Source organism: Mustela nigripes, chromosome 1, assembly GCF_022355385.1.
Source record: "Mustela nigripes isolate SB6536 chromosome 1, MUSNIG.SB6536, whole genome shotgun sequence".
Classification (NCBI taxonomy): Eukaryota; Metazoa; Chordata; class Mammalia; order Carnivora; family Mustelidae; genus Mustela; species Mustela nigripes.
In genome coordinates this window covers 74,536,555-74,564,410 of record NC_081557.1, presented here as the reverse complement: position 1 = coordinate 74,564,410, position 27,856 = coordinate 74,536,555, and the positions used below count along the sequence as shown (strand labels likewise).

The 27,856-nt window shown below is 35.7% G+C and overlaps 1 protein-coding gene and 1 long non-coding RNA gene across 4 annotated transcripts in view; both read right to left on the bottom strand.

Annotated features, from left to right (window-relative positions):
- LOC132025680 (uncharacterized) lies at positions 1 to 23,768 on the bottom strand. Of its 3 annotated transcripts, XR_009406667.1 has the most exons (5): positions 23,544 to 23,768; positions 11,170 to 11,333; positions 5,914 to 5,993; positions 5,641 to 5,814; positions 1 to 722 (listed from the first exon to the last, which is right to left on the bottom strand). It is a non-coding gene; the product is annotated as an uncharacterized LOC132025680 (long non-coding RNA). The 3 variants fall into 3 exon arrangements; XR_009406665.1 differs by lacking the exon at positions 1 to 722 and having other exon boundaries at positions 5,461 to 5,814; XR_009406666.1 differs by lacking the exons at positions 1 to 722; positions 23,544 to 23,768 and adding an exon at positions 13,961 to 14,253 and having other exon boundaries at positions 5,461 to 5,814.
- Positions 23,769 to 23,867: 99 nt separating this feature from the next.
- ARHGAP42 (Rho GTPase activating protein 42) overlaps positions 23,868 to 27,856 on the bottom strand; it is a 281,486-nt gene continuing 277,497 nt past the window's right edge. The window contains exons 23-24 of the mRNA XM_059413285.1: positions 25,879 to 25,958; positions 23,868 to 25,447 (exon numbers count right to left, since the gene is read on the bottom strand). Of these exons, the coding sequence (XP_059269268.1) occupies positions 25,359 to 25,447; positions 25,879 to 25,958 (169 nt within the window). The 3' untranslated portion in view covers positions 23,868 to 25,358. The remainder of the gene's footprint in view (positions 25,448 to 25,878; positions 25,959 to 27,856) is intronic.

Below are 27,856 nucleotides of genomic sequence, written 5' to 3'. Positions count from 1 at the left end.
GTAAAGGGGAGAGAAATAGAAACAAAAGTCAGAACAAAGTTTAATCAATGGTTTATCAGCTTTGGAACCTTGCATCTTTTCTATATCTATCATCACTAATTTGTACAAAGCTCAGTGGGATGATTCCAATATAAATTAATAGAGGAAAGATCTTTATAATATACATTTTGTTCTGAAATATTTCAAAGAATGATTTAGTAAGCCTGGAAGCAGAAGGAAACTATATTGTCTTCCAAAAGTCACCATGATGGGAAAAAAAAGAGATTTAGGTTATCATCTAAATGCTTGCTTCAGTCAGTTATCATCAAAATAGAATTCTATTTTAATGAACGAAGAACTAAATTGTCTTAAAATAACTGGGGAGGGAATGAAATAAAAAACACTTCTTCAGAACAAATAAGGACCCAAAAATGACAGGAAGGATGTCCCTCCCTGTTCCCTAAGGCATTAACAAATATGTATTGAGCTCCTATTATGTGTCATTTAAGAATTTAAAATGTTATCTAAATAGAAGGTAATATCTACTCACAATTACATTATGGTCTTATTAGAGATGAAAGATATTGTACACATGAGAAAAATTCAAGGAAATTTAAGCCATAATGAAAGTAAGTCTTAAATCATAGGTTTTAATTCCAGTGTTAAGAGTTCATAATGGAGGCAGGATAGTGTAGACGAAAGGAACATAGTCTGGAGCAGTCTGTTGTAGTTGGACAGGTTGGCTGAAAAGAAAATAGTCAAAGTTACTACAGGACTCATAGTTGCAAACTTTCCTCAAAGTCTTTGGGGGAGCAAAGACAATGTAAACATCAATAAAAATAGAAAAAGTACTTACATACCTATGTGAGAACTTCATATTTTAAAAACTGCAATGAAGTTAATTTAGCTAGAAGGAAAAGCTTAAGACATTTCCCTTAAATAGGAAAACTACCATCATTTGACCACATCATTAAAAGATGTTCAATAAGAAAAATAAGAAAGATTATTGAATGAGAAAAGAAAATCTAGAATTTGAAAACAATTAAATGTGTAATATCACATTGAAAATGTCACAATAAATAAATCTTATCCCTGCAGTCATCTGAAAAGACATTTCCTTTAGGAATTAATAGGTAGCTCTTTCTCCAAACTCTGTTGCTGCTATTATGACTTGTGTTTCTTTTTCAAATAAAATGTCAACATCCAAGGAACTCAAACATAGCAGCTACGTACATCAACATCTCACAGTCCACTTTATGAGGACAGCCTACAGAAAGAGAGGGAGACAGAGACAGAGACAGAGAGAGAAAGACAGAACCAGAACACCGGAGTTCTTGAAAGCCTCAGAGAGTACACATTTGGTGGGGGAGGTAGTCCCATAGAAGTTTGTGGTTCCTTGTAAGGTCATACTGGATTCACTGCCAGGAACAGCAATTGAAAGAAAATGTAACAAATCAGCTTCTCAATTAAGATAACAAAGGCTTCAGCTTCCTATGTACAGTACTTTTGTAACTGCTCTATGTTCTAGCTCTGAAGGTCAATAAGCATTCCCATGAATCTGCATACTTATATCAAAAGTACAAGGTGAACTTTGGCAAAGGAGGTGGCTCTGTGTTAGCTAGGCATTTTAGATTGTTACTGTAAACACAACAAAAAGCTAGCTAATTCCACACTATTGTTCAGGAATTAAAGAACATATTTATAAATGGCATCCAAAACTCAGAAGTGACCCCAGAGAGTTTTGAAAGTAGAGATTTATCTTTTGCATACTGAAAACTGCTCTTAGTTTTTTCTCATTCTTTCTTAGGGCATCTTCCACATGTCTACCAGCTATTTCTGAACTCAGTTAGCCTCAGGCTGCCCTGGCCTCCCCCACTCCAGCTCTTTGCTGCATACATAGGTATACATGGGTATACCTGTCTATGCTCTCTCCCCATGAATCCATTTTCTGGGAATTGCCTCATTAGGAAGTTGCTGATCAGTCAGAATACACCTTCCTATGGCATCTGTTTGTTAAAGGGAAGCGTGCTTCATCCATAGGAAATGGTGAGATTTCTCTTATCAGCTACAGGCCTTTTGGGAATAAATTTTTGGAGAGTAAGATCTTAGAATTTAGGTGAATAAAAAGGTATTTTTGAAAGAGTCATTTATTCTGTATATGATGGTATCTATGACTGAAATAGTTTGAAAACAAATGAAGTTTAATGCTTCTCCAATTACAGCTATGAAAGAAGATATAGCTATGAAGGAATAGAAACGTTTTCCAGTGAAACTCAAAGTATTGTATGTATCAATACACCTGGATCCATAAGTGGCCCCTGATAACACTTCTACATAAATTTGTATTTATTCTTTTAGGTTCTCTTTGAGTTCTAGCAAGACAAATGAGGCAGTAAATATATTTGAGATTCTACAATTCATGTTTATTGTTGGAAATGTCCAAACATCTTACAAATAACAGGCTTTAGGGCAGGAAAGGATTGGGACCATTCTGCTTGGCACTTTCAGTAAAGAACTTAAAACTTCAGGAAGTTTCAAAGGACCCAAAATCAAACCTTGACTTTTACCCTTGAGAGGATTGCGGGTGTAATGAGTTGGGTGTTGGAAGGACTAATATAGCTCAGCATGAATTAGTATTCAGCAAACAGCACCTAGGTTCTGTCATCTTCTTTACTTAACCCTGGAGCTTTTGGTGAACTCTGATTTTTTTTTTTCATTTTTCTTAAAGATAAAAAAGGGGTGTTTCAATTAGAAATAAGTTTTTTTTTTTTTAAGTACCTTAATCCAGGTAATACTTGCATTCTGTTATAGAGAAGAAAATTTTAGTACATGCCAACTGTCCATATGACCAGGCAAATTGTACAAATGAGACATACCGAATTAGGTGTAATTCTTATATTCAAGACAGATAAAGAGAGATAACAACAACCTAATCAATTATAGAAATCTCCTAAGAGTGTCAGAATACTTATGCTATCTATACTTTCTGGTTGGCACTTAGTGTGTCCTCCTTTGGTTTGCTATTCATCTTTCAGAAATTTTTCATCTTTTAAGGACTGAATCAAATCTCCTTTCTCATGATCATTTTCCTAATCTTCTTAGAAATAATTTCACCTTCTTAAGAAGACCTTTTAAAATATGGCAGCCACAGAAGGTCTACACAAAAGACTAGGGAACCCTGGAGAGCTTTGTTGAAAACAATAGGTGCAAATATTCCTTAGTTCTACCTCTCCTAAACAACACCAATTCTTTATTAAAATATCATATGAAATATCTTTTAAGGTCTATGCAGAATTTTTAGTAGATAAGATTCTTAGCTTAGTAAGAATTTTTAAAATTTAAGGAAATTTAAAGTCCAAATGTTTGAAGATATTCCTTTTTATTTCATACTATTTCCTCTACTTATCTATTAACATTATATTTCCTAAGGATTATTGTTTCACTCATAACAAGGCTCAAATACCTTTGATGTTTAAGGCATCATAAATAAAAATAAAATAGAACTAGTAATTCAACCTATGCCCCTAAATAATGTCTATGGAATCTTATGACATTAGAATAACAACTTAATTTAGCATAACTTTTTTTTTCCATTTTTTCCAATGCTGCAGCTAGACTCTTTAAAAACTTTTTAAAAGTTTTAAAAACTCTTTAAGAAAGAGTTCAGCTGCAGCTAAATTCTTTAAAAATCCTTATGTTTTGGGGGTGCCTGGGTGGCTCAGTGATTAACCACCTTTGGTTCAGGTTGTGGTCCCAAGGTTCTGGGATCAAACCCCTTATCAGGCTCCCTGCTAGTCAGGAAGCCTCCTTCTTCCTCCCTGACTCCCCCTGCTTGTGTTCCTTCTCTTGCTATCTCTCTCTCTGTCAAATAAATAAATAAAATCTTTAAAAAAATTCCTTATGTTTTTATTGATTCTAATTTGCAAAGCTTCTACAATCACTGTCTGATTGTGCATTATCTCATCTGGAAAAGCAGCTCAGATGGAAAGCAAGCATTTTATTATGACCACATTCAAAAGAAGCACAGAAAAATGAAGCTCAGAGAGATATTATGCCTCATCAAAGGGAAACTAGATGAGCTGAAGAAAGAATTGTGATCTTGACCTCTCTCCTGGTCCAGTTCCCCCTCCTCCTTTAGCTCCATGTTTGCTTAAAAGTTATGGCCTCTTCCTTTCTAAAGTGGGTCAATTTGGAAAACAAGAATTCTCTATTCTGAAGTGTTGGGGAGACACTGGCTGCCAGTCAGGCTGTCTACTACAAAGATTTAACCCCTGTGAAACTGTTTTCCAGAATTTTCTTAAAAAATGCAAAAAGCTTGAGACAGGTATTTGTAGTAGTGTTGTTTTCCTCCAGCATTAAATAAAAGTTTTGAAAGCCTGGTATTTGAAACTATGTTTTTTCATCCTTGCTGTATTTCCCAGCAGTCCTAGCAACATGGAAGATTCTCATTTGTCATTTTGATTCTGCACCTGAGAATGCACACCTATTATATTTATATTTTATAATGCATTTTTAAGCCAAATCACATGATACAACCAAGAAGCCCAGTGCTCCATTAGCCTACTTCTGGCATATGATAAACAGGAAAATTATCAGTCTTGGTGGAAACTCTATTCCTTCACTAAGACTTAAAGAATCAATAAGAATCTATAACTTTCCATGAGAGTTACTGCTTCTGAAGAAAAAATTAAAAGTCTTTTAAGAGTGTTGTACTTTCAGGGAACCTGGGTGGCTCAGTGGTTAAGCTTTTGCTTTTGGCTCAGCTCATGCTCTCAGGGTCCTGGGATGCAGCCTGGTATTGCATTGGGCTCTCTGCTTAGCAGGAAGCCTGCTTCTCCCTCTCTCTCTGCCTGCTACTCTACCTACTTGTGATCTCTCTCTCTGTCAAATAAATGAATAAAATCTTAAAAAACAAAGAGTGTCGTACTTTCTTGTTATTGCAGTACCTTATTTTCACATCTATAAAATTTAGGTGACACCTATTTTCCACAGTTGATATAAAGAACTAATAATAATAATGATACTATTACATACTATTTAATGTAACACTAATAATATATGAGCAAACTTATAGAATCCCCATTTTACATGTCAGGATATTGAGGTTTAGAAAATCAGGATATAAATCCAGAAAGTGCAACTTCAGAATTTAACTACTATTCTATCTGAACTCTAATTTAAAGTTAAACCATCATTACAGGGGGGCCTTTAGAAATGGGAAAAAAACCCAAGCAGGAGAATTCTATGAAAATATATTACATAGCATAAAATATGTAAATGTATAATGGATACATAATATATAATAAGTATGATATATAAATATATAATGTAAAAATACATATATAAATATGTAATAATGTAAATTATAATAGATATACATTAATACATAATATATAAAGGTATAATATAAATTATAATAGATATACAGATAGCTAATATATAGTAATATATAGATAATATATAGTAATATGTAGATAATATATAGATATGACAGATATGTAGATGCATAATATATGTGGGTATACAATGGGATATATAAAATATAGTGATATATAGTATAAAATACTTATCCAGAGACAGAAACTTTCTTTTTTTATCTTTGCTTTTTTTTTTATTAAGCTCTTTACCTATCATTTATAAGGAAAGAAATAAGCAGCTTACACACAGTTTCTTCTGTTGAATTGGAAGTGGCCCAGAAATCTATGTATCTGAATGAAACTACCAAGAGATCAACTTGCATTAGGCTTAGGGCAGAGTCACAACTCAACAGGTCTGATGTCTCCTTTTTTTTCCTTCCAATTGCTACTCCTCACCATATAATTGTTCCAATCTACTCTGTAATAAAGAACACCATACTATGAGGAATTTGAAATTTCCAATAGTTTATTCTAATAGATCTAACCTATATTTCAAGAAGTGTTTGTCAAATTTTACCTCAGGATAGTACGTGGCTTCTCTCGCTAGGATGAAGCAGCAGCAGAGAAAACTCTTCCCTCAAGATGATGCTCGAAAAACTAAAACAAAAATAGAGATCAGGACCAAAATGTTCAGACAACAGGATTTCAGTGAAGTGTTTTGTATTCATAAAGACCTGACAATACTGATTACAATTGGTGCTATACCAGAGGATTTGAACTAAAAGAATCTGGACAGTGGGAGGAAAAAAAAAAAAGAAAAAGTTGTTTTGTTTTGTTTCTGATGCCCCTGTGAGCCAATTTTAGATGACTTCTTTTAAATGTTCATGTTCTTGGGGCACCATGGTGGCTCAGTGGGTTAAACCTCTGCCTTCGGCTCAGGTCATGATCTCAGGGTCCTGGGATCGAGTCCCGCATCGTGCTCTCTGCTCAGCAGGGAGCCTGCTTCCTCCTCTCTCTCTCTGCCTGCTTGTGATCTCTCTCTCTCTGTTAAATGAATAAATAAAATCTTAAAAAAAAATGTTCATGTTCTTCAACACTTCCTAGTCATATTCAATCATCCTTACTTCACACAGAGAGCCAATATTTCCTTTGCCCATTCATTGTTCTAGATGAAATAATGCAACTTCCTTTCCACATCTTTAGATTTGGCTGAGCTCTCCTGTTCGTTAGCAGCTGCCCACACTCAAAACTCTGCCAGATTTTTTTTTTTTTTAAAGTGGAACCTGTTTACTTGTAAGGTAAATGAGGAAGTTGTGTTGGAGACAAGAACCTCAGATATTTGTTAAGAATTTCCTCAGCCAACAGGACCTATTCTTCAGCTAGAAGAAAAGAAAAATTGAAGACCTCCCCTAAAATTCACTGAAACAAACCAGTACCCATGAGTAGCATCTATGGTTATGTTGTTTGGTCCAACAAGCTTTTAACTTTCTGAAATATTTGCCATCATTTTGAAAATACGTTTTATACATGAACACTCACATTCCTGGCATCTCTTTAAAAACCAGAAAACCTAAGCCTACATTTTTTACATAATAACAATCATTTGGAGCTTCAAAAGTACTATGTACTCATCACAGCTCTACTTGCCTACTGCACATCTTCACATCTTTATATTACACTGATGAACTAGCAGGTATTCTAGCCTGAGACCCCTGCTAAACCATACTGTTTCGGCCCCACCACTGTCTGATGTTTCTATCCTTCATCTCTTCAATTTTCTTCATAACAAAAATCTTCATAACACACTGTAAGATCACTATTATCTCGATTTATCTGATGGGGAAACTCAGGTTTACAGATAAGAATTGCACAAAATTGGGGCGCCTGGGTGGCTTAGTCATTAAGGGTCTGCCTTCAGCTCAGGTTATGATCCCAGGGTCCTGGATCAGCCCCGCAACCAGCTCCCTGCTGGGCAGGAAGCCTGCTTCTCCTTCTCCCACTCCCTCTGCTTCTGTTCCCTCTCTCGCTGTGTCTCTCTCTCTCAAATAAATAAATAAAATCTTTAAAAAAATGCACAAAATTATACAACTAGGTCTATGGCTTAACCGGGATTCCAGCCAAGTTTTCTGATTCCAAGCCCAGCCCTATTTCCATTAAACTATAATTCTTGTGAACCAGTGAATCTGTAAGAACAAAATGTCCACAAGTATAAGCACACATATTGAAATATAATTTGCACTTACAATTAGCAAGTCAAAATGTTATGTAAAGATAATGAGATATATTTCTTCCTTGATAATGGGGGAATTGATGTTCTGCACAACTGCAGACAGCAATATTGGATTGGAGTCTAGGATGTAGGGTTTCAGACCCATCCATAACACTCATTCATGTTGTCACTCAAAAAAGTCTCAAAAAGGCTCATTTCTATCTGGCCATAGGTGATGACATTTCATGGTCAGAGGCCTTCTACAGAGCCCCTCATCTCTGTCAGTCCACTTTCCTTCTATTTTCTCCTTGGCCTTTCTGTCTACAATTCTATCTTGTCCATCTGAAGTTGAGCAGCCTCTAGAAAGTGAGAGGAGGAGAGTACAACGGAAGCATATATTGTACAGAACGCACTATTTCTAGTTGAACTGTGTTGCTATGAGCTATTTGCTGCAATGATTAACTTCTTAAGCAAATTCATTGTATCTCATGGAATTATAAACAAAATTCATTATGAACAAAACATTCATTATTAAGGTTAAAGTCTGCAACTCTATAATACGTAATTGGATTGGTGATTTCAGCCACTAAACATATGAATGGGGAGAAACACAGACTCAGTAAAGGTTTAAATGTGTATATTTGTGTACCATACATGTAAATGTTAAGTCATATCTCACAAACATTAGAGCTTCTGGTTCCTTGAAAAACACACATGAAATTAGCAGTACTTAGCCACCATGTGTGTTAAGGGTGTCCTTTCTACGTGATTGCTATTGTTTAATTCTGCAAATGGTTTGGTTTAATGAAATGATGAGGAGGCAGGATATTTCATTTGACTGACTGTGAAAGAAACTCTACTACAACACTTAACCAAATGATGGTTCTCATAAAACAGCAATTTGGAGTTAATCCATCTTCCATGATGTCCTAAGCTCCGTCTTGCTTTTATTTTTATGGGCACAAAATGATTGTTCCAATTCCAGCCTCCCATCCATTTTCCAGGAAGGAAGAGTAAAAGGAAAAGCACAAGGAAGAAGGGGGTAGCAGTAGCACTTATTATAAAAACAAAAATTTCCCAGAAACTTCCTATTTATCACTTCTACTTATCTCAGTGGCAGAAACATGTCAGAAACTCCATATTGCAAAGGAGTCTGAGAAACAGACTTTCTCAACTATAGGGTTTTTCAAATCCACATTTCTATTATGGAAGAAGGGAGATCAGAGTTTGGATAGGCAACTTATACAGAGCACTTGCCCTGGGCCCATAGAATATGGTTTTATAGAGCTCACAGTCTAGTGGACCACTAATAGTTAATGGACAGATGCAACCCAGGCACTCTTCCAGTGAAATTATAATGCAGGATACTAGGCAGGGGATAATATCCAGAGTCTATTTTCTGAATGTAGCATACCCTAAAGCCATATATATACTCAGCCAGAGAACAGAGCTCTTCTTTACTTGTGAGGATTATACTAGCTAGTATAAGTAGCTAATCATACCAACTTCCAAATTGCTCTGTTGGAAGCTTTTGGCCTCATGGAAAGCTACTAGGGCAGCTCTTGGGCTCATAGCGTTTATATCCCTTCTCCTGAGAATCACTGTTTCCAAGATCTGCAGGTCTGCAGAAACCAAGTTAATTAGTTAACATAAAAATTCAGCCACATCTAACAGAGAACAGAGATTTTAAAGAAACTGGATATTTCTCTTTCATATAATAAGCAGATGGTCTATAAGGATGGTAGTTCTGCTCCATGAAATCATGCAGGGACCCTGACTTCCATCTTGTGGCTCCATCTAATCTAGAGAGTATACTTATCTGCGTAGAGGTATAAAATGACCTATCTTCCAATCAGCAAGATGAAGGAATGGAGGAAAGTAAAAACTTGTCTCCTATCTTTAAGAACCAACAATGAAGTTGTATGCATTTATCCTCTTACTTCGTTGACTGAAACTTAGTCACATAGCCACACATAACACCAAAGAGGCTAGAAAAGGTAATCTTTCTTTTCCAACTGCTATTTCCCTAGCTAAAAGTTAGGGTTTCTTTTGCTGTGAGAGAAAGAATAAGATTAGGAACAATGGGAAACAACCAACAGTCTTCACTGCACTCAGCTATAAAGCAGAAGAACTCAGGTATTTCCAAAGCTACAGTCCCATAATTATTATTTCAATTGTCTATCTCTACTTAACAAAATATGTCAAAATCTAGTAGCATAAACCCATTTGTTATTTATCATAATTTTATGTCAGAGTTTGGGGAGATTCATTCTCCTGCCCACAGAAGTTCTCTGGAATTACACAGACCTAGCCTCTGGGCTGTATTAGAAGGTCAAGGATGGTGTCACTCACATATTTCGTATTTTGGTGCTCCTCTATGTGGCCTCTCTCTTTCCCTCACAAGGCATCAAATAATTGATTAGACTACTCCAAACTGCTTTATAGCATAGTAGCTGGCTTCCCCCAACTGCCAAAACTGTTATAGTCCAAGAGCTGCCACAGCACTTCTACCACATTTTATTAGTCAAGGCAAGTCATAAAGGCAGACTAGATTCAGGAGGAAGGTTAATAGCTCCAGTTTTGATTCTTCCTTGTCCATCCCCAGCCACAGAAACTAGTTGGTCCTTAAGTAATCCCCTGCTGTTTTCATTAATCAAGTTTTTTTTTTTTTTAAATTCAGTTAGCCAGCATATTATATGTTGTTAGTTTTAGTTGTACTATTCAGTGATTTATCAGTTGTGTGTAACACCCAGTGCTCACCACATCACATGCCCTCCTTAGTGCCCATCACCCAGCTATACCATGCCTACACCCAGCTCACCTTCTGCAACCCTGTTTGTTTCCCAGAGCCATGAGTCTCTAGAGAACTCTTTAATCAAGTTTTATAAATACTAATGAAGTCAACTCTTTTAAAACTTCCAAGGGGCATTTTTTTGTTTAAGGCAATATTTCTCACCTAAACAGAATTTATAGCTATGTATTAGTTTAAAATCTATATTAGGAAAAAATGGTTATCACCTTAAACCATATTTCATAAATACTGTTGTGATAAGGCTAAAAATAAAAAACCTAGGCATAGTCCTAGATTTGAGTCAATATTTTAAAAATTTTTTAAGATTTTATTTATTTATTTGACAGACAGAGATCACAGGTAGGCAGAGAGGCAGGCAGGGTTGGGGGGAAGTGGCTCCCTGCTGAGCAGATGCTGAGCATCCTGGGCTCAATCCCAGGATACTGAGATCATGACCTGAGCTGAAGACAGAGGCTTAACCCACTGAGCCACCCAGGTGCCCTGAGTGGGTTTTCTTAAGTAAATAATATTAAGGTTATAGTTGGGCATAGCAAAATTTATATAGGGGATACATGACACCTGAAAGTGGGAAACACTGGTTTAGGGAAAAGAGCATGGAAGTTGGTTTGAAAATTCTTAGTGCGAGTCCTAGCTCTAACAAGAACAATCATTAAACCTCTATAAGTCTTAAATACTATACTTATAATAAAATGAGATGATTATATTTCCTATTTTGCAAAATTTAGAGAATTTTAAAAGCGAATTCATATAAAGTTTAACTTGTAAAAGTTAAAACACAATGTAAGTTTAGGGACTTCTAAATAAAAACTTACCTTCTCTTTCCTAGGCTCAAGCAGGATGAAAATAGGACACCATCCACTTAGAAAAATTATATCATCATTTAGAACATCATTAGAACATCAAATTCCTGGAAGGCATCACATTCCTTCGGGACATTATGCATATCTCAGTAGGCAGGGGCTAATCTTTTTGATTTCTGCAATAATATATTCAGAAAAGTAATAATCACCACAGCAGTAAACATAAGAGGATAGATGTTCAAAGCCATTTGAGGAGGGGAAATTTATCTTGGCCAGTTGGGATAATCTTAGTTTCAATTTCACCTTCAGTTCAATATTATTTTTGCTGTTCCATTGGGCTGCGCCTCTCTTGTTTACTCAACCAACATTTTCATACACACACACGTACACACACACTCATCTCTTACATTGGCCCTGCTCCTCTCTTCCCTCAAAGCTCAACTAAAATCCCATATTTGAAGACTACAGATTCTGAAATTATACTTAATATTTCTAAAAAATTGCTTATTGAATGAATTTATCTGGAAGCACCTACATCAAATTGTCTCCCAGAAAGCAAGCTGGAGTCTTTAGGTTGGAATCTAAAGTTAGTTTTGGAAATTAAGAACATTGTGTCTTTTTATACCCACTGTTTGTAAGCAGATGAAACTTTGAAAAACCATGTAAAACATCTTTGAACACATGTTTTTATACTTTTGTATTACACATTTCCCAAAATTGGATTACTGGAGTCCAGCTACTGGGGTCATAGTATATGTGTATTTAATTTTGTTTATCAAATTTTGCTAAATATTTTCAATCAAAATGTTGAAGTAATTCACAGACAATTTACAAGTAAGAGTTCCCATTATCCTGCAACCTCAGTAGAACCAGATGTGATCTCCATAGTTCTGCCAGTCATCCAGTGAAAAATGGTATCTTATTGTCAGTTTAATCTGCATTTTTTAAAATAATGAGGCTGGACATCTTTGCAAGCACTTATGTTCATTTCCTCTTCTTTAAATTGCCTTACGGGGTCCCTTGATCTTATTTCCATATTATATTCCACCAGTTAATTCATAAGAGTGGTTTTGTATATTAAGGATATCACCCTGTCTCTTGTGTTACAAATATTTTTTCCAGTCTAAAAGACATCTTTCAACTTTATGATGTGTTCTTACTGTATAAAATTTAAAAATTTTATGTCATTAAGATTGTTCTTTCCTTTGAGATTTTATGGTTTCTTGCTTTAAGATGGTCTCCCATACGCAAACTCCTGATACTTCTAATTTTTTTTACTTAAATGCAAGGATTTTATAAATTCTTCTATCAATCTATTAGAAACTAGCAAGTTTCTAACAACTGGACTCTTGTGTGTCCTGTGATAGCCACACTTTTGTATAAAGTGTGAAGGAGTTCTAATTTTGTTTCCTTCCCTTTTGACAGCAAATTATTAAATCAACCTAACTTATTAAATTTTATTATACATTGTTTCTCCATATGCTTAAATATACCTTTTTGGCTTTTTTTTTAACTAAATACTTGCTTAATCCAATGATAATTCTATAGTGTTTTAATTTAACTTAAAATTATATTAATAACATAGCATAAATGCCCTCATTTTTTTCTGTCAAAAAAGCCTTGGCCCTTTTTATTTTCCTTGAACACTTTTTTTTATATGAGCCTCAAATCATTTGTCTATTTCTAAGAAAAAGAAAAGAAATGGAATTTTGTCTAATTTCCATTAAAACTAGAATTAATATATGGTATGTTGGTATTTTTAAGTATTAATTCTTACCATCCTAGAAGGGTTTTATTTTACATCTTTTCATAAGTTGTTCATAGTTCCCTAACTTTCTTGATATATGTATTTCTATGGATTTCATTCTTTTTTGCTGTCATAAATGTAATTTATTGGTTATTACCAAGACAGAAGATCTCTTAATTTCCATATATTAATTTATAGTCATACACCTTACCAAATTCTCTTACCCATTCTAATAGATTATTTTGTCTGTTTTATGGCAAAGTCTCTTGGTTTTCTAGGTACATAATCGTATTTTCTGAAAATAAAAAAAATATCTTTTTCTCTGCTTTTTACAAGAAATAAACCAATTATTTCATCTTACCAAATTTGTAAAAACTGCCCACACAGTGTTGATTAATCATTAAGAGAGAAATCTTGTCTGTTTTCTAATTAAATAGAAAAAGACTCCAACATTTTGCTGTTGGTCTGAGGCAAACAGTGTTTACAAGTGTGTTAGTTACCACTTCATTGCCTTCAGTTCCAAAGAGATTATCCCTGCTTTATGCCACTGAGGGTAGAGCTCGAAAACATTTCTCCCTTGCCACTTGGTACAACACTAGACTTTGTCAGTTGAGAGGAAGAGGGACACGAAGCAGATCAGGTAGGGGCAGCCCAGTGACATTCATTTCTATGGTCCTTCCTTACCAGCTTGCACTACCCAGATAATTTTTCTTTTCTTTTTTTTAAGATTTTATTTATTTATTTGACAGACTGAGATCACAAGTAGGCAGAGAGGTAGGCAGAAAGAGAGTGAGAAGCACGCTCCCCGCTGATCAGAGAGCCCAATGTGGAGCTCAATCCCAGGATCCTGGGATCATGACCTAAGCCAAAGGCAGAGGCTTTAACCCACTGAGCCACCCAGGTGCCACCCCCCCACCCCCCAGCTAGCTTTTCTGCCACAAGTAGTCAGTTTCCTGTAGTTCAGCTCCAGCCCTCACTCACTAGCAAGTTTCTAACAACTGGACTCTTGTGTGTCCTGTGATAGCCATACCATTTACAATAAGGTCTGTATCTCACCTTCAAGTGGGCTTTTCTTAGTTTTTAGTTCGCTTGAACTCTCCTGTTGTCCTATAGGTAGTAGTTGCTTCCAGCATGTGCTATCTCTATATTTCTAAGAGTTCCATGTGAGGCTCTTTAATAGTCACTATTCAGGGGCGCCTGGGTGGCTCAGTGGGTCAAGCTGCCGCCTCCGGCTCAGGTCATGATCTCAGAGTCCTGGGAGTCAGCCCCGCGTGGGGCTCTCTGCTCAGCGGGGAGCCTGCTTCCCTCTGTCTCTGCCTGCCTCTCGGCCTACTTGTGATCTCTCTCTGTCAAATAAATAAATAAAATCTTTAAAAAAAAATTAGTCACCATTCAGAGTTAACAAATCTTTACTTTAATTTTAACCTGTTCTACTTACTAAGGGCTTTTCTTTTAGCTACTTTGTACACAACAGCCATTTGGTACTCGTTGTGTTGCGGAGGAGGTAAGTCAATGTGGAGTTGGAATTTTTGAATCATCATATCTATGCCCCTCCTCCTGGAAAAAAAAGTGTTCATTTATAGACATTTACTATACAACCTAGAGAATTCACACCTCCCATCCCCACCACCTACATCCACCCTTAAAACTCAAGTTGAAGTCCCTGGATTTTATAGGAAGAATTAAGTAATCAATATCCAAGTCTTGATTGGTGCCTGTAGTACTCCCAAAAAGAGGAATAGCTTAGGCCAAGTGAGTCCACATCACCAAATTTACTAATCAATTTCAGTTACTCACTCTACCCAGTAATTTTGGCAGCCTTTTTCAGCCTTGATAACTCTGCTCACTGTCTTTATTGCTGATTGCTTCCTCAGCAACCTACACACATCTGAGCCCATATGAATCCTCTAAATTACTCATTCAAAATGGTCATGTCATGTCACTCTGACCTCTCAAATGAGTCATTTCCTTGTTCTGGCCTTGTTCATTTTTTCTAGGGTTTATGAAACATTGTCTCTCTAGCCCCATTCTTGCAGTGCCTGACTGAACATTCATCTGAATTTATCCTTCCATTTCAGTCTTCCTAATGGTAAATCTGAGTACATTATTCTCCTCCCTTAACCCTCTTTACCTCCTCAGATTGGTCTTCATGCAATCAATTCTGTTTTTTAGACTTTTTTTTTTAACCTCATTCTGTACTACTGCAATCACATCAATGAACCCGTGCAAGCACCCAATTTTGCAGCCTCTTAGAACTAGATCTAATCCATCAGAAACTTCATTCTGTGATGTTCTATCCTTTAGGATTTACTTAGGATATTTCTTTCTGCATATAAAACCTCCTCTGATCATCTCTGCCTTACTTTGCCCTCTAAGTTTTAGGGTTATTGTGTGTTCTTCTCACACTTTGTGCCTCTACCACACTTACCTTCATTCATGTCTGTCTCCTTCATTGAAATATGAACTCCTTAAAACAAAGACCATGTGTAATTCTTTTTTGAAAGCTGAGAAACTAAAACAGTGCTTGGCATTATGTTAGTTGAAAAGGATGAAGACATAAAACAGGAAAAAATATACAGTGGAAAAAAGACAGTCTCTTCAATAAATGGTGCTGGGAAAATCAGACAGCTATGTGTAGAAGAATGAAACTAGACCATTCTCTTACACCATACACAAACATAAACTTGAAATGGATAAAAGACCTCAACATGAGGCAGGAATCTATCAAAATCCTAGAGGAGAACATAGGCAGTAACCTCTTTACATTGGCCACAGTAAGTTCTTTCAAGACATGTCTCCAAAGGCAAAGGAAACAAAAGCAAAAATGACTTTTGGGACTTCATCAAGATCAAAAGCTTCTGCACAGTAAAGGAGACAGTCAACAAAACAAAGAGGCAACCCACAGAATGGGAGAAGATACTTGCAAATGACACTACAGACAAAGGGCTGATATCCAGGATCTATAAAGAACTTAAACTCCTCAACACACACAAAACAGATAGGCACATCAAAAAATGGGCATTAGACATAAAGACACTTCTTCAACGAAGACATACATATCGCTAACAGACACACGAGAAAATGTTCATCATCATTAGACATCAGGGAGATTAAAATCAAAACCACATTGAGATACCACCTTGAACCAGTTGAAATGGTCAAAATTAATAAGAAAGTAAACAACAAGGGTTGGAGAGGATGTGGAGAAAGGGGAACCCTCTTATGCTATTGATGGGAAAGCAAGCTGGTGTAGCCAATTTGGAAAACAGTGTGGAGATTCCTTAAGAAATTAAAAATAGAGCTTCCTTAGGACTCTGAAATTACACTGCTGGGTATTTACCCCAAAGATACAGATGTAGTGAACAGAAGGGCCACCTGCACCCCAATGTTCATTGCAGCAATGGCCACAGTAGTCAAACTGTGGAAAGAACCAAGATGTCCTTCAACTGACGAATGGATAAAGAAGATATGGTCCATATATACAAAGGAATATTATGCCTCCATTAGAAAGGATGAATACCCAACTTTTCTATCAACATGGATGAGACAAAAGGAGATTATGCTGAGTGAAAGAAGTCAAGCCTGGAGAGTCAATTATAAGATGGTTTCACTACTTGTGGAACATAAGGAATAACATGGAGAGATGGAGAGGAGAGGGGAAATCAGAGGGGGAGGTGAACCATGAGAGACTGTGGACTCAGAAACAAACTGAGTGTGCTGGAGGGGAGTGCGTGGGGGATTCGGTGAGCCTGGTGGTGGGTATTAAGGAGGGCACATATTGCATGGAGCACTGGATGTGGTGCACAAACAATGAATTTTGTAATACTGAAAAAAAAAAGGATATATAAAAACAAACAAACAAATGAAATAGAGCTTATCCCAGCCCTCCCCTATCACCCACTTTATTCCTCCCCTGTCTCCAACTCCTCTATTTGCCTCTTCCTCTGTGCAATGTGGAATCCCAGTCTACTGCAGAGAGCTCCACTCCTTTTAGCTTCTTACCTCAGCCAAAACATGGTTGGATGATGACATACTCCACCAAATTACAATTAATTCACACTTGTCTTTCTCTATATCCAACCTATCTTCTTTGTCATAGCTTCTGTGATTTTCTGGGTTCATAATAGGACCCATCTCTTCACTTACACTTTTAACATTTCATCATATAACTTCTTATTGACTTTTACTTACCTGTTACCCATAAACCATGGTCCTTTTGAAAGGATAATATCTAATTTACTCAAGATTTCCAATGACTTGCACAAGTCTTGGTATACAATAATTGCCTTTTGAGACTGGTTCAAACACTCATTGAATTTTTCTGTTTTCTCCATAAAATTCTGACAAATGGTCAGTCATCCAAATCCATTTGAACACTCCCTACAATGAAAAGCTGTTTCTTGAGTTCTCTTTTTAGAATACTTGATGATAAGTGTTAAGACTTATAATTATAAAAAGATATTTGCAAATGACATTACAGACAAAGGGCTGGTTTCCAAAAGCTATAAGGAACTTCTCAAACTCAACAACCAAAAAACACATAATCCAGTCAATAAATGGGGAGAAAACATGAATAGTCACTTCTCCAAAGAAGAAATACAAATGGGTAGTAGACACATGAAAAAATGTCCCAACATCACCAGCCATCAGTTGGAAATCAAAACCACAATAGCTACCACCTTAGACCAGTTAGAATAATGAAAATTAACAAGACAGGAACAATAAGTGTTGGTGTTGATGTGGAGAAAGGGTAACCCTCTTACATTTTTGGTGGGAAAAGCTGGTACAGCCAATCTGGGAAACAATACGGACTTTCCTCAAGACGTCAGAAATAGAGGTATCCTACAACCCTGCAATTTTATTACTAGGTATTTACCCCAAGATATAGAAATAATGAAAAGAAGGGGCACATGCACCCTAATGTTCACAGCAGTAATGTCCTCAATAGCCAGATTGTGGAAGGAGTTGAGATGCCCTTCAATAGATGAATGGATAAAGAAGATTTGGTACATATATAACAATGGAATATTCCTCAACCATCAAGGAAGGATGACTACCCATGATTTACATCAACATATGTGGAACTGGAGATTATGCTAAGTGAAATAAGTCAAACAAAGACAATTATCATATGTGGAACATAATAGCATGGAGGACCAAAGGGGAAGGGAGGGAAAACTGGGAAGAAATCAGAGTTGGAGACAACCCATGAGAGACCCTGGACTCCAGGAACCAATCAAGGTTACAAAATGGAGGGGGTTAGGGATGAGGTAACTGGGTGACAAAAACAAAATGTAAAAACGTTCATAAAAAAATGGCTTTCTTCTATACATAAGAAAAAAAAAAAAGGAAGACACAGAAAACAGACCAAGACTACAACTGCATTATCTAAATCCTGAAACAGTTTACAGCAATTGTTCCTTTGCTAGTGAATTTATTCATTTAGTGAAAGGGGCCAAGCCTGGTGTATACTAAGCTCAGGTGTATTCCTTGAGACCTTTAATGACTAGTAATATGTCCTGTTCACAGATCCCAATTTAGTGGAAAAAAATATGAAAGTATAAATCTTGAATAAAAGCAACTTAAATTTCAAAAAGGAGATAAGGTAGTCCCAGTTCATGTCACAATCTTGTGGCTAATTTTGTTACCATTTTCATTTTTTTTCTCATTACCAACTAAACTTTATACTTTATTTGGATATCATCAGTTTTTCCTTTGGTGTCTTCTTTCTTTCCAGGATCTAATCCAGGGATTCCCATTTCATTCAGGTGTCTGGTCTCTCAATTCTACTTTTATCTGTGACAGTCTCTTATTTTTCATGAACTTGACAGTCTGGAGAAGTCCTGACTTAGTATCTATCATATAGAATAGCCCCCATCCACATGTGTCTGGTGTTTTTCTTATGATTAAACTGGAGATACAGGTTTGGGAAAAGAAAAGCACAGAGGTGATAGGCTTTTCTCGTCACATCATATTATGGATAACAAGAAAACCACATGGTATTACTGATGATGATAACTTTTATCGCTTGGTTAGGATAGTATCTGACAGACTTCTCTGTCAAGTTACAATAGCTTTCTATACTGTATTTTTTTGAAATTAATCACTAAGTCTAACAGACCATCCTCAAATAGGGTAAAGTTAACTTCTATGACCTACAGCAAAGAATAATAAAATTCCAATTATTTGGAATTCTTCTCTAAAGAATATCTGTCTCTTCCCTATTTTACATCTGTTTATATAAATGAAATTTATTGTCTTTTCTATCAGTATAGATTCATGGATATTTTATAATTTGGGTCATAATCTAATCATCTGATACATTACTTATTTTTTGCTCAAACCACTTTAGTTTTGGTTATTGGGAGCTAGTTTTTATTATTTCTAAAATATCAATTATTATAAGGGATTCCATCCTAGGTTGATTCCTTCCAACCCGACATTCTCAAACAGTAGCTGAAGCATGATGATTTCTAATAGTTATCCTATCAGTCCTTTTCTGCTTATTCATACTGGAATTTATTCATATTAGTCTTCTTATCTCAAAAGTGTTGTGTCATGAATTTATTGCTTCTTCTAATACTGAGGGAAGTTACAATCCAGTTGAGCAAATCAGGTTGTATATTCAGTGGCCCTATTATTAATATATCAGGCTTAGTTTCTGCAAGGTGATTACTGCTCTCCAACAATCCACTTAGCACAAAATACATGATTCTATTTTCTGATCAGGAAAACAAAATTTTAGTAGAAGTCAAATAGTGATCAAAAGGGTCACAAAACTAGTAAAAATCTAAGAATGTATTTTTCATGCTGATACTTCTTCCATAACACATTTGTAAATTTTTGCAATCATATTTTCAGGTTAGCCTGGGTGCCTGTTATATTTGATATTTTGTTTGTGGCTTATTTACATCTCTCTCAGACACCTGCATCATTAATAGGTGCCAACACTAATATTTTCCTGATCTGTCATAATGCTGATTTCTCAGGAAAGGTCCAATTATCAGGAAAATGTTATTAATTCTATGATTTTCCACTCAGCCACACTCGAAATGACCATTCATAGTACTTGAAACTTTGTTTTTTCTCCATATGAATCCAAGACAGTTATCCTCCAACACAGTGGCCTTTGAAGAACAAAGACTAAATTAAAATGTGCTTACATAGTTTATTTTTTAAGTAATTTAAAATACAGTGTCAACATACATCAAAGATACTGTGGCAATTGAAATTAGGAATAACATGAGGTTATTCACATATTTTTGTACATATGTGTGATATATACACAAAATGAAGACAAATACAGAAACACCACAAACAATTCAATATGATAATTTACTGACAATAATTTTCATCATATTTATTAATCTGTCATGTTAGTGGTTACACAAAAATTCCTAGTACTGAAATATATATATGAATATTCAATTTTAATATAAACTATAATACTTCAAATTTTAACAGTATATAAATAGGATTCTAAATTTCTTAAAAACGTCGTCTTCCCTGCCAAATTCCCTATTTATTTGTAAAGGTTTTAGCTCTTCCTGAAGTCATAGCCCTCAATGTGGTGATATCTCAGACTTTAAGCATCAATCATGTATAGTTAGCATTCTCTGTAAAAAGGTAAATGAAGATGCAAAGCCATATACAAAACTTCTAACATGGTGCCATATAGAAAACAATATAGACTTTTAATCTAAGAGACTGAATGGATTTAAGGCAAAGTTAGGCTTCTCGCAACCCCGGAAGGGTAAAGACCAAAGGAAACACTGCTGAGAGATGGCCGATGGTACGAAGGGGAGAAAGTGGTCACGTAATTAGGTGGTGTCCGCACCTTTTCCTCCCACTTAAATTCCCAACATGGGCCTATACACGAACATATTGGATGATGGTTTTTAATGCTTATAATAACTATAAATGATCCCTGCCTCCTGGGACTCCTCAGTAAGCACACACTCTATTTCTCCCCAAAACACTAAGAAATGTTCAACCTCTGAACCTGGCATCTCTCTTGAGGGCCAGGGAGGGAAGTGATGACCTATTGGGTTCCCTAATGACAGCTTCTAAACATTCATGTAGAACATTCAGATCAGTTTTCTGCCAATGGCTCACTGCAAGTGCCATCAACATTCTTATTTGAAATTCCTGACTTAAAATAATGGATGCAGCTGCCATAAAAAATGAAAAAATCTTATTTATTGATCTGATCTTTTAAAAGTACATGTAACTTAAAGCCAGAGTTCATCAAAGATTACTATCAAGTAGAACTTGCACATTTGCAGGGAGATTTGGGGGACAATACATGGATACAGTGAATGTATCCACTCAGTCTAGTTGATAAATACCTGGCAGTAAGTCTGTAGCTCAACAGGAGACAGCTGGGACATAGACTATTTGTAATTTTTTTTTTTTTAATTTTGAAAGGTAACCAAAAAAGATAGGAACCAAAAGTAAATAGCAATTTTTTCCATAATGGGAAACCTTTAGTCAAGTGCAAAATAACTTCTGGACAACAGTAAAGTCTCTTTTTCTTTTCTTTACCAGAAGATATGATTTGGGGGTCCTACTCAGTGATGTTATTAAGTCATATATAGTAACAGCTGCAAATTACAAAGGTCTTGTTACAAAGAACAAAATCTGACTGTAAATGGTCTTATTGACTTATAAGTCAATAAAGCAGAATTCAAATTGGAGCTCTAAATGCTAATTAAGGCATCCTGAATATATAATTGAGGGGTATACTACAAATATAGTTGTTTGAAAGAAGGCTCTGAAGGGCTCTTCTACACCAGAATCCATAGGAATGATACCCTTTCTAATATCAGAAACAGGCACAGACCTGAAGAATGAAACTGGGAGTAATGAGGTGAATGAAATTATCATCGCAGGATTATGGTGCAAGACTTTTTTTTCCCTTACAACCTAGATGATTTCTTTTTTCAACCTGGTGGATTTTTAAAAGGCATGCTGCAATATGTAAAACCAATCATCATAGAGTAAGAAAAATAAAAGTTATGATGTATCTTTATTTTTCCTACTTGGGAACTTGCATAATTTGAGATTATAAAGTACATTTTTTTCCCTCCACCATCCCTAAAAGAGCTAGCCAAGAAGCCACTGTTGAGAAACTTGGTTGCACTCATCTACATTACAAAGCACAGAGAACCAACATGAGTACAAAAACCACTCAAATCCAACAAGAAGGAAGGGCATTTCTTCATACTTCATGGACTTCACAGGAATGCAAAGATTATTTTACTTTTCATACATTTACACATAATATAAGAAAAGTTTTCAGTTAACTGACAGTTTCCATGAGCTTGATAGAGTTATGGCATAACAAAAAAAGTCACCTGTTAAATGTTTTGTACTTGGAGATATTTTCATATAGACCCAAAATGATTAACTTAGATTTCAATCTCTTCCTCATACTGATTGTAACATAAGTAGTGTTTAGCATGTCCATATTGTGCATTCTGAAAGTGTGGATGTGGTAATTCTAACATATATCTTCATACTGTTTCTGAAAAGCCAAGGTTTCATTATTGAAATGCAGTTACAATTTTTAATGTGATCCTGTTTTAATGACTGCTATTACCTTCTTGTGTAATTCATATTCTATGTAATTTAGAGCACATGTCTTGATTTTCTCAATGCTCATAAACGCCTCATCTGTAGGAAACTTATTTTTAAGGAAAAGCAGCTTTAGTCTGTCTGCAGTATATGGCCATAACTTATAAATGTAATCATTAGGAAGGAAAAAGGACCATACCCATAAACTGCAAAAAGTACAATTTGAACAAGCACTCATACTTCTATTTCAAAAAAGGGACCATAGTAAGTAATGCCACAATAAATGCCTCACTATGAGAAAGGAGAGCTGGGCTTCTCATCCACGTCTTATAAAGCAAAACCTTTTTAGTTCCTTACTGATCATCAGTGGAATTAGCTCTCAGACAACTCAGAGGAAGGAACACTCTGGTCTGTGTTAAACTAAAATAAAGGCTGAGATTTCTCTATACAGCAGCAAGTGAAGTAGAATTCTGAATCTTTCTTTGGAGTCAAGTTGGTCTTTGAAAGAAAATCAATTTGCCATTAAGAAGTTTTAATCTAGTAGGATGCCAGATGATGGCAAGGGTGTTTAAACTGAGAGTGTCATAGAAACTAAGGGATTGGTACATCGGAAAAACTACCTTCTGTTCCAGCAGAGGGTAGTTAGGGTGTCAGCAATGCTATTATTACTAGTAAGGACCACCAAGGATCTAGAGACCAAAAAGCTCTAGCAACACCTGATTATAAGTATACAAAGATCAACACAGGAGGTAAAAAATAAACATTTATCAGATTTTTTTCATTATATTACTAATTTTTACAGCATTAAATATTTTTCATTCCTTTATTTCAATGCACTGAAACTTATTTCTGGTTGTGATTCTGCCTACTGTTATTATTTTTAGGTTCTAATCTAGTATTCCATTTTTAATTTTTAAAAGCATCAATGCTCCAAGGCATGGTTGTGTATATATGTGTGCACATATAATTTAACCTGTTAACTCTAGAAACATTCATTTAAAGTAGAAGAAATTGATACTACAGATTATATTATCACATAAAAAGAGTTTTATGCAGTCAATACCTGAGTGTCTGTACAGTGGAGAACTCCGAAGTAACAAGTAAAATATCATGGCCCAGTGAACCAGTGCTGTGGCAGGCTATGGTGAGTAACCAGCTTTTTGGAATCTTGAGAAAAAAGGCCACATGGAGATATTATAGATATAATATGGAGATATTTATAGAAATACAGAGATATTTATAGAAATAATATTTTAGAATAATTAAAATAGAAATAATAGAAATAATGTTTGATGCATGACCAGATATTGGTGTTATATTTAAATGGGTAGTAAATACCTATTACTATGTTCTATAAATTCAGTAAATTCTTAATAAATGCTATAAATTGAAGTCATAAAAGAAAATCATGTACAGCTTTTATTCCTGCGAAAGATGATAAAATAATTTTAAATTCTGTGGCTCAACATAATTTAAGAATCCTGTATCTTTATGTTTGGTTTCTATTGTAATCAAGGATAGAATTAAAAGGCATAGCTTCTCAACTAGTGTCTTTAAAAAACATCTTTATCATTTGTACAAGAATTTCTCAAAAGCCAAAATTAAAATGAGATAACAATAAAATTCGTTGACACTTTACAGTGTTACCAGTAGAATTCAGGCTGCATGCCTTAAAACTGCACTTTTTACACTGTTTTCCTATTATTGTAGTTATATTTTGTGATGCCACTATAATGCCCCTAGTAGATGATATGTGCATGACTTATCATGTTAATATAGTAAAATTATATGTTATGTGTTTTTATTTATATGTTAATGTAATAAAATTTCATAAAATCCCCAAATTATAAAGATAGCTTTACAAAGCCTCTTAACCAGGTGTCAGCAAACCATGACCCGTGAGTCAAATCTGGCTTGCCATCAGTTTTGTATGGCTCATCAGCTAAAATATTTCTATTTTTAAATGGATTTTAAGAAGTTAAGGATGACATGCAGGACACAAGAATTTTGATTTTCAAATTTTAGGGTCCATAAGTAAAGTTGTATTGGCACTAAGACATGTTCATTTGCTTACTCATTGTCTATGGTGCTTTCTGCTACAATAGCAGGGTTGACCATTGTGGGGAAGACCTTCAAGGTCTGCAAAACTCCCAAATATTTACTATAAGACCTTGACAGAAATAGTCTGCTAATCCCTACTATGCCCATAGAAGGTGTCTGGAATGCTGAATGGAGTGTTTATATTGAAATCAGTGTATGACTTAACTGGGTTTCATTTATAGACATCATATACATTATTCTTTTTGAATATCATCTACTCGGTAAACAAATAAAAATAAACTTATGTTAAAAAAACCCTTATTCCTTGAAATGTTTAGGACCAGCAAAACAATCATACATAAAAGAGGTAAATTCTTAAGAAAAAATAATAAATGAACAATTTAAATTACATTTTTAAGTAATGATTTCAAGGTACCTCAGAGAATGCCAGGCAGTAAAGGACATATCTAAAAATCCTTATAGCAAATTTCTAGTTTCCAAAATTCTGGGATATAGTACTTAACACAGTATTTGAGATTCTACAATTGTCATGGAAGAGATAATTTGCAGAGTTACTTATTAGAAAAAAACAGGTGGAGAAAGATTTTAAAATAAAAAAAGTCAAGATTTAAAAAAAAAAAAACGGCATATCAAGCAATTTAAGCATTTTTTTTTCTTTTCCATTTATAGGGGGCTACATAGTCTGCCGGTGTACAAACCTGATAGAAATTTACTTTTCATTTAGTGGGCTGATTGCCATATCTGTGTCAGATAAAATCATAGCACTTATTATTGTTACCATGGATACCATGAAGATACTGCCATCCGCTAAACAGTATTAGAGGAAGACAACATAATTTTCTGGAACTAGTCCTGTTTTGCCTTCATAAGTTGCTTTCAACCATCCTGGTTCCACTGATGGGTACACTGATAAAAAATTTTTAAAAAAAGTAAATGTCATTCAATCAAGATTAGCCTCGAATAAGTATATACATAAATGGGTAAAAATCCACATTAGATCGCATGTATATACTCAAGTTGTCAAAACAATGTCACCACCTCTTTAAGACTGGAAATGTCCTTTGCATTCATTAACCAATCTCTCCTCCTCCCCAATCCCTCCCATCCTTCTATCTTTCCCATTTTCCCCATCACTTCTTCCCTCTGCCTCTCTAGAATACACAAGAAGAAATGGAGCTGCAGAGAAATTTGATGCACTCACTTGTACAGGTTATGAGAGGCAGCCTGGGCGAGATTCTGAGTCTGCTGGCTTCTATTTTCACTTTTCTTCCCTGCACTATTCCTTATCTTCCCAATCCATGACAGTGAACTAAAGTGAAGGGAATTGGTATACTTACCATTAGAAAATATTGCCCCCTGTGGAAAGGAAAGCTCGTGGCTGTGTTCTGCTTTACAAGAGTACATGGCTTTGGCTTGGCTGAAAGAGCAAAAAGCAATTTATAAAACCCACAACACTCAACTCAAGTACATTTATACTTAAATTATTCTTTAAAAAATTGTATTAGTTTTTAGTGCTAAGAGTATGATATACATAAAATACACATGTAAGTGCGCATAAGAGCATTTTTCACAAACTGAATATACTGGTGTAACCAGATCAAGAAATCAATGACAGCACACCCAAAACCCTTCTTGTGTTTTCAGGAAATGTCCCCAAGGGTAGTTAACTTGGCTTAAAACAGCACAAATTCGTTTTAAAGAATACTACTATTTAATAGTATCCTGGCAAACAGACCATGTTTACACCTGTATAGAAATTCATAGGTACCCTAAAGCCTTTTTTTTTCCTACTTTCTTTTCAAACCCCAAAATTAAAGGCCTACATAGTATATTAAGTAAACTAAGTGGGCATGATACAAGAAAAATGATAGATAAATTGATGATAGATGGCAACCAACAATAGCCTCATTGTCAGGTAGATTTTGAGGACAGAGGAAAGCTTTGCAAACCAGAGTCTATATCCACCTCCTAAAGTAAGAAGCCAACAGTCATATGAGAATTCAGACTCAATGCAACCAGATACTACAGTTTCTTAAAAGAAGCCAGAATTTCAGAGTTTTATATAAGATCTATTTTAAAATATTTGAGTCTACACTAAAAAGCCATCAACTGAGGCTGCTCATCAAATCACCAGTCAAGTCACCTTTAATCTTCAACATCCAATTACCTTGGCAATACAATGGGCAAGTTATCCTTTCTCACCATCTCCATCACAACCAGAGTCAAAGCTAAAATAATTTCTGGTGTCACTCACTAAATGGCTTGCTAGCTTTCTAAATCCTCTAGGGTTCCTATTTTGTCTCCTTACAAACCATTCTATACAGAGCAGCCAGGAGGCAGTTTGAAATAGGTTCTGATGATCATGTCATGACTGCCTTATTTTCTTGAACACAACCCTTCAACTGGTCTCTAATTCTAGCCTTTACACTATGCATAATCAGGTACCAGTCAGAATCTCCGCCTCTGCACCTGCCTCTGCTCACCTACTATACTCCAATCACACTGACCTCCTTTCACCTCCTCAAACGAGCCAAACTTTTCCCTATCTCAGGACTATCAGGGCTTTGTCCTGAGATTGTTCTTTCCTTCCTTCCTTTCTTTCTAAAGATTTTATTTAATTGACAGAGAGAGTGAGAGAGCACAGGTAGGCAGAGTGGCAGGCAGAGGAGGGAGAAGCAGGCTCACTGCTGAGCAGAGAGGCCAATGTGATCCTAGGGTCCTGGGATGAAGGCAGATGAGTTGAAGGCAGATGCTTAACCAAATAAGCCACCCAGGCACCCCAAGATGTTTTCCTCTTGATCTTCACATGGCTATGCACTCCTAGTGCTTAGTTAAATTCATCTTAAATTTCACCTAGTTCATCTTAAATTTCCTAAGCTTTGTTAAAGGTTAGGTCTTCCTGACCACATGCTGTAAAACAGTTGCCCAGGAAACTATCATACTCACCTGTTTTAAGTCTATATGGTGTTAGTATCTGGTATTCTCTTGTTACTATTGATAATTCTATAATCTCCTCTCCAGTTAGAATGCAAGCTCCATGAATGATGCTTGATGGTTGGTAACTCAGTATTTGCTCAATCAATGAATGGTAAAAAAGATAATATGCTCTGGGTCTGTTTTCTACGCAATGAGTCCTTTTAAGACTAAAGACACCCTGTCCTTCCTTCCTGAGGTCTCAGTACTTTACCTGCAAAGAAGCATCAGCAAGCAGTGTTTGCTATCTATAGCTCTCTCGAAGAGCAGTATAACATTGTTATTTCATTTCCCTGTTGGAGCTAGATGCTGGGTCTTATTCCCTTACATTTCCAGAATGAG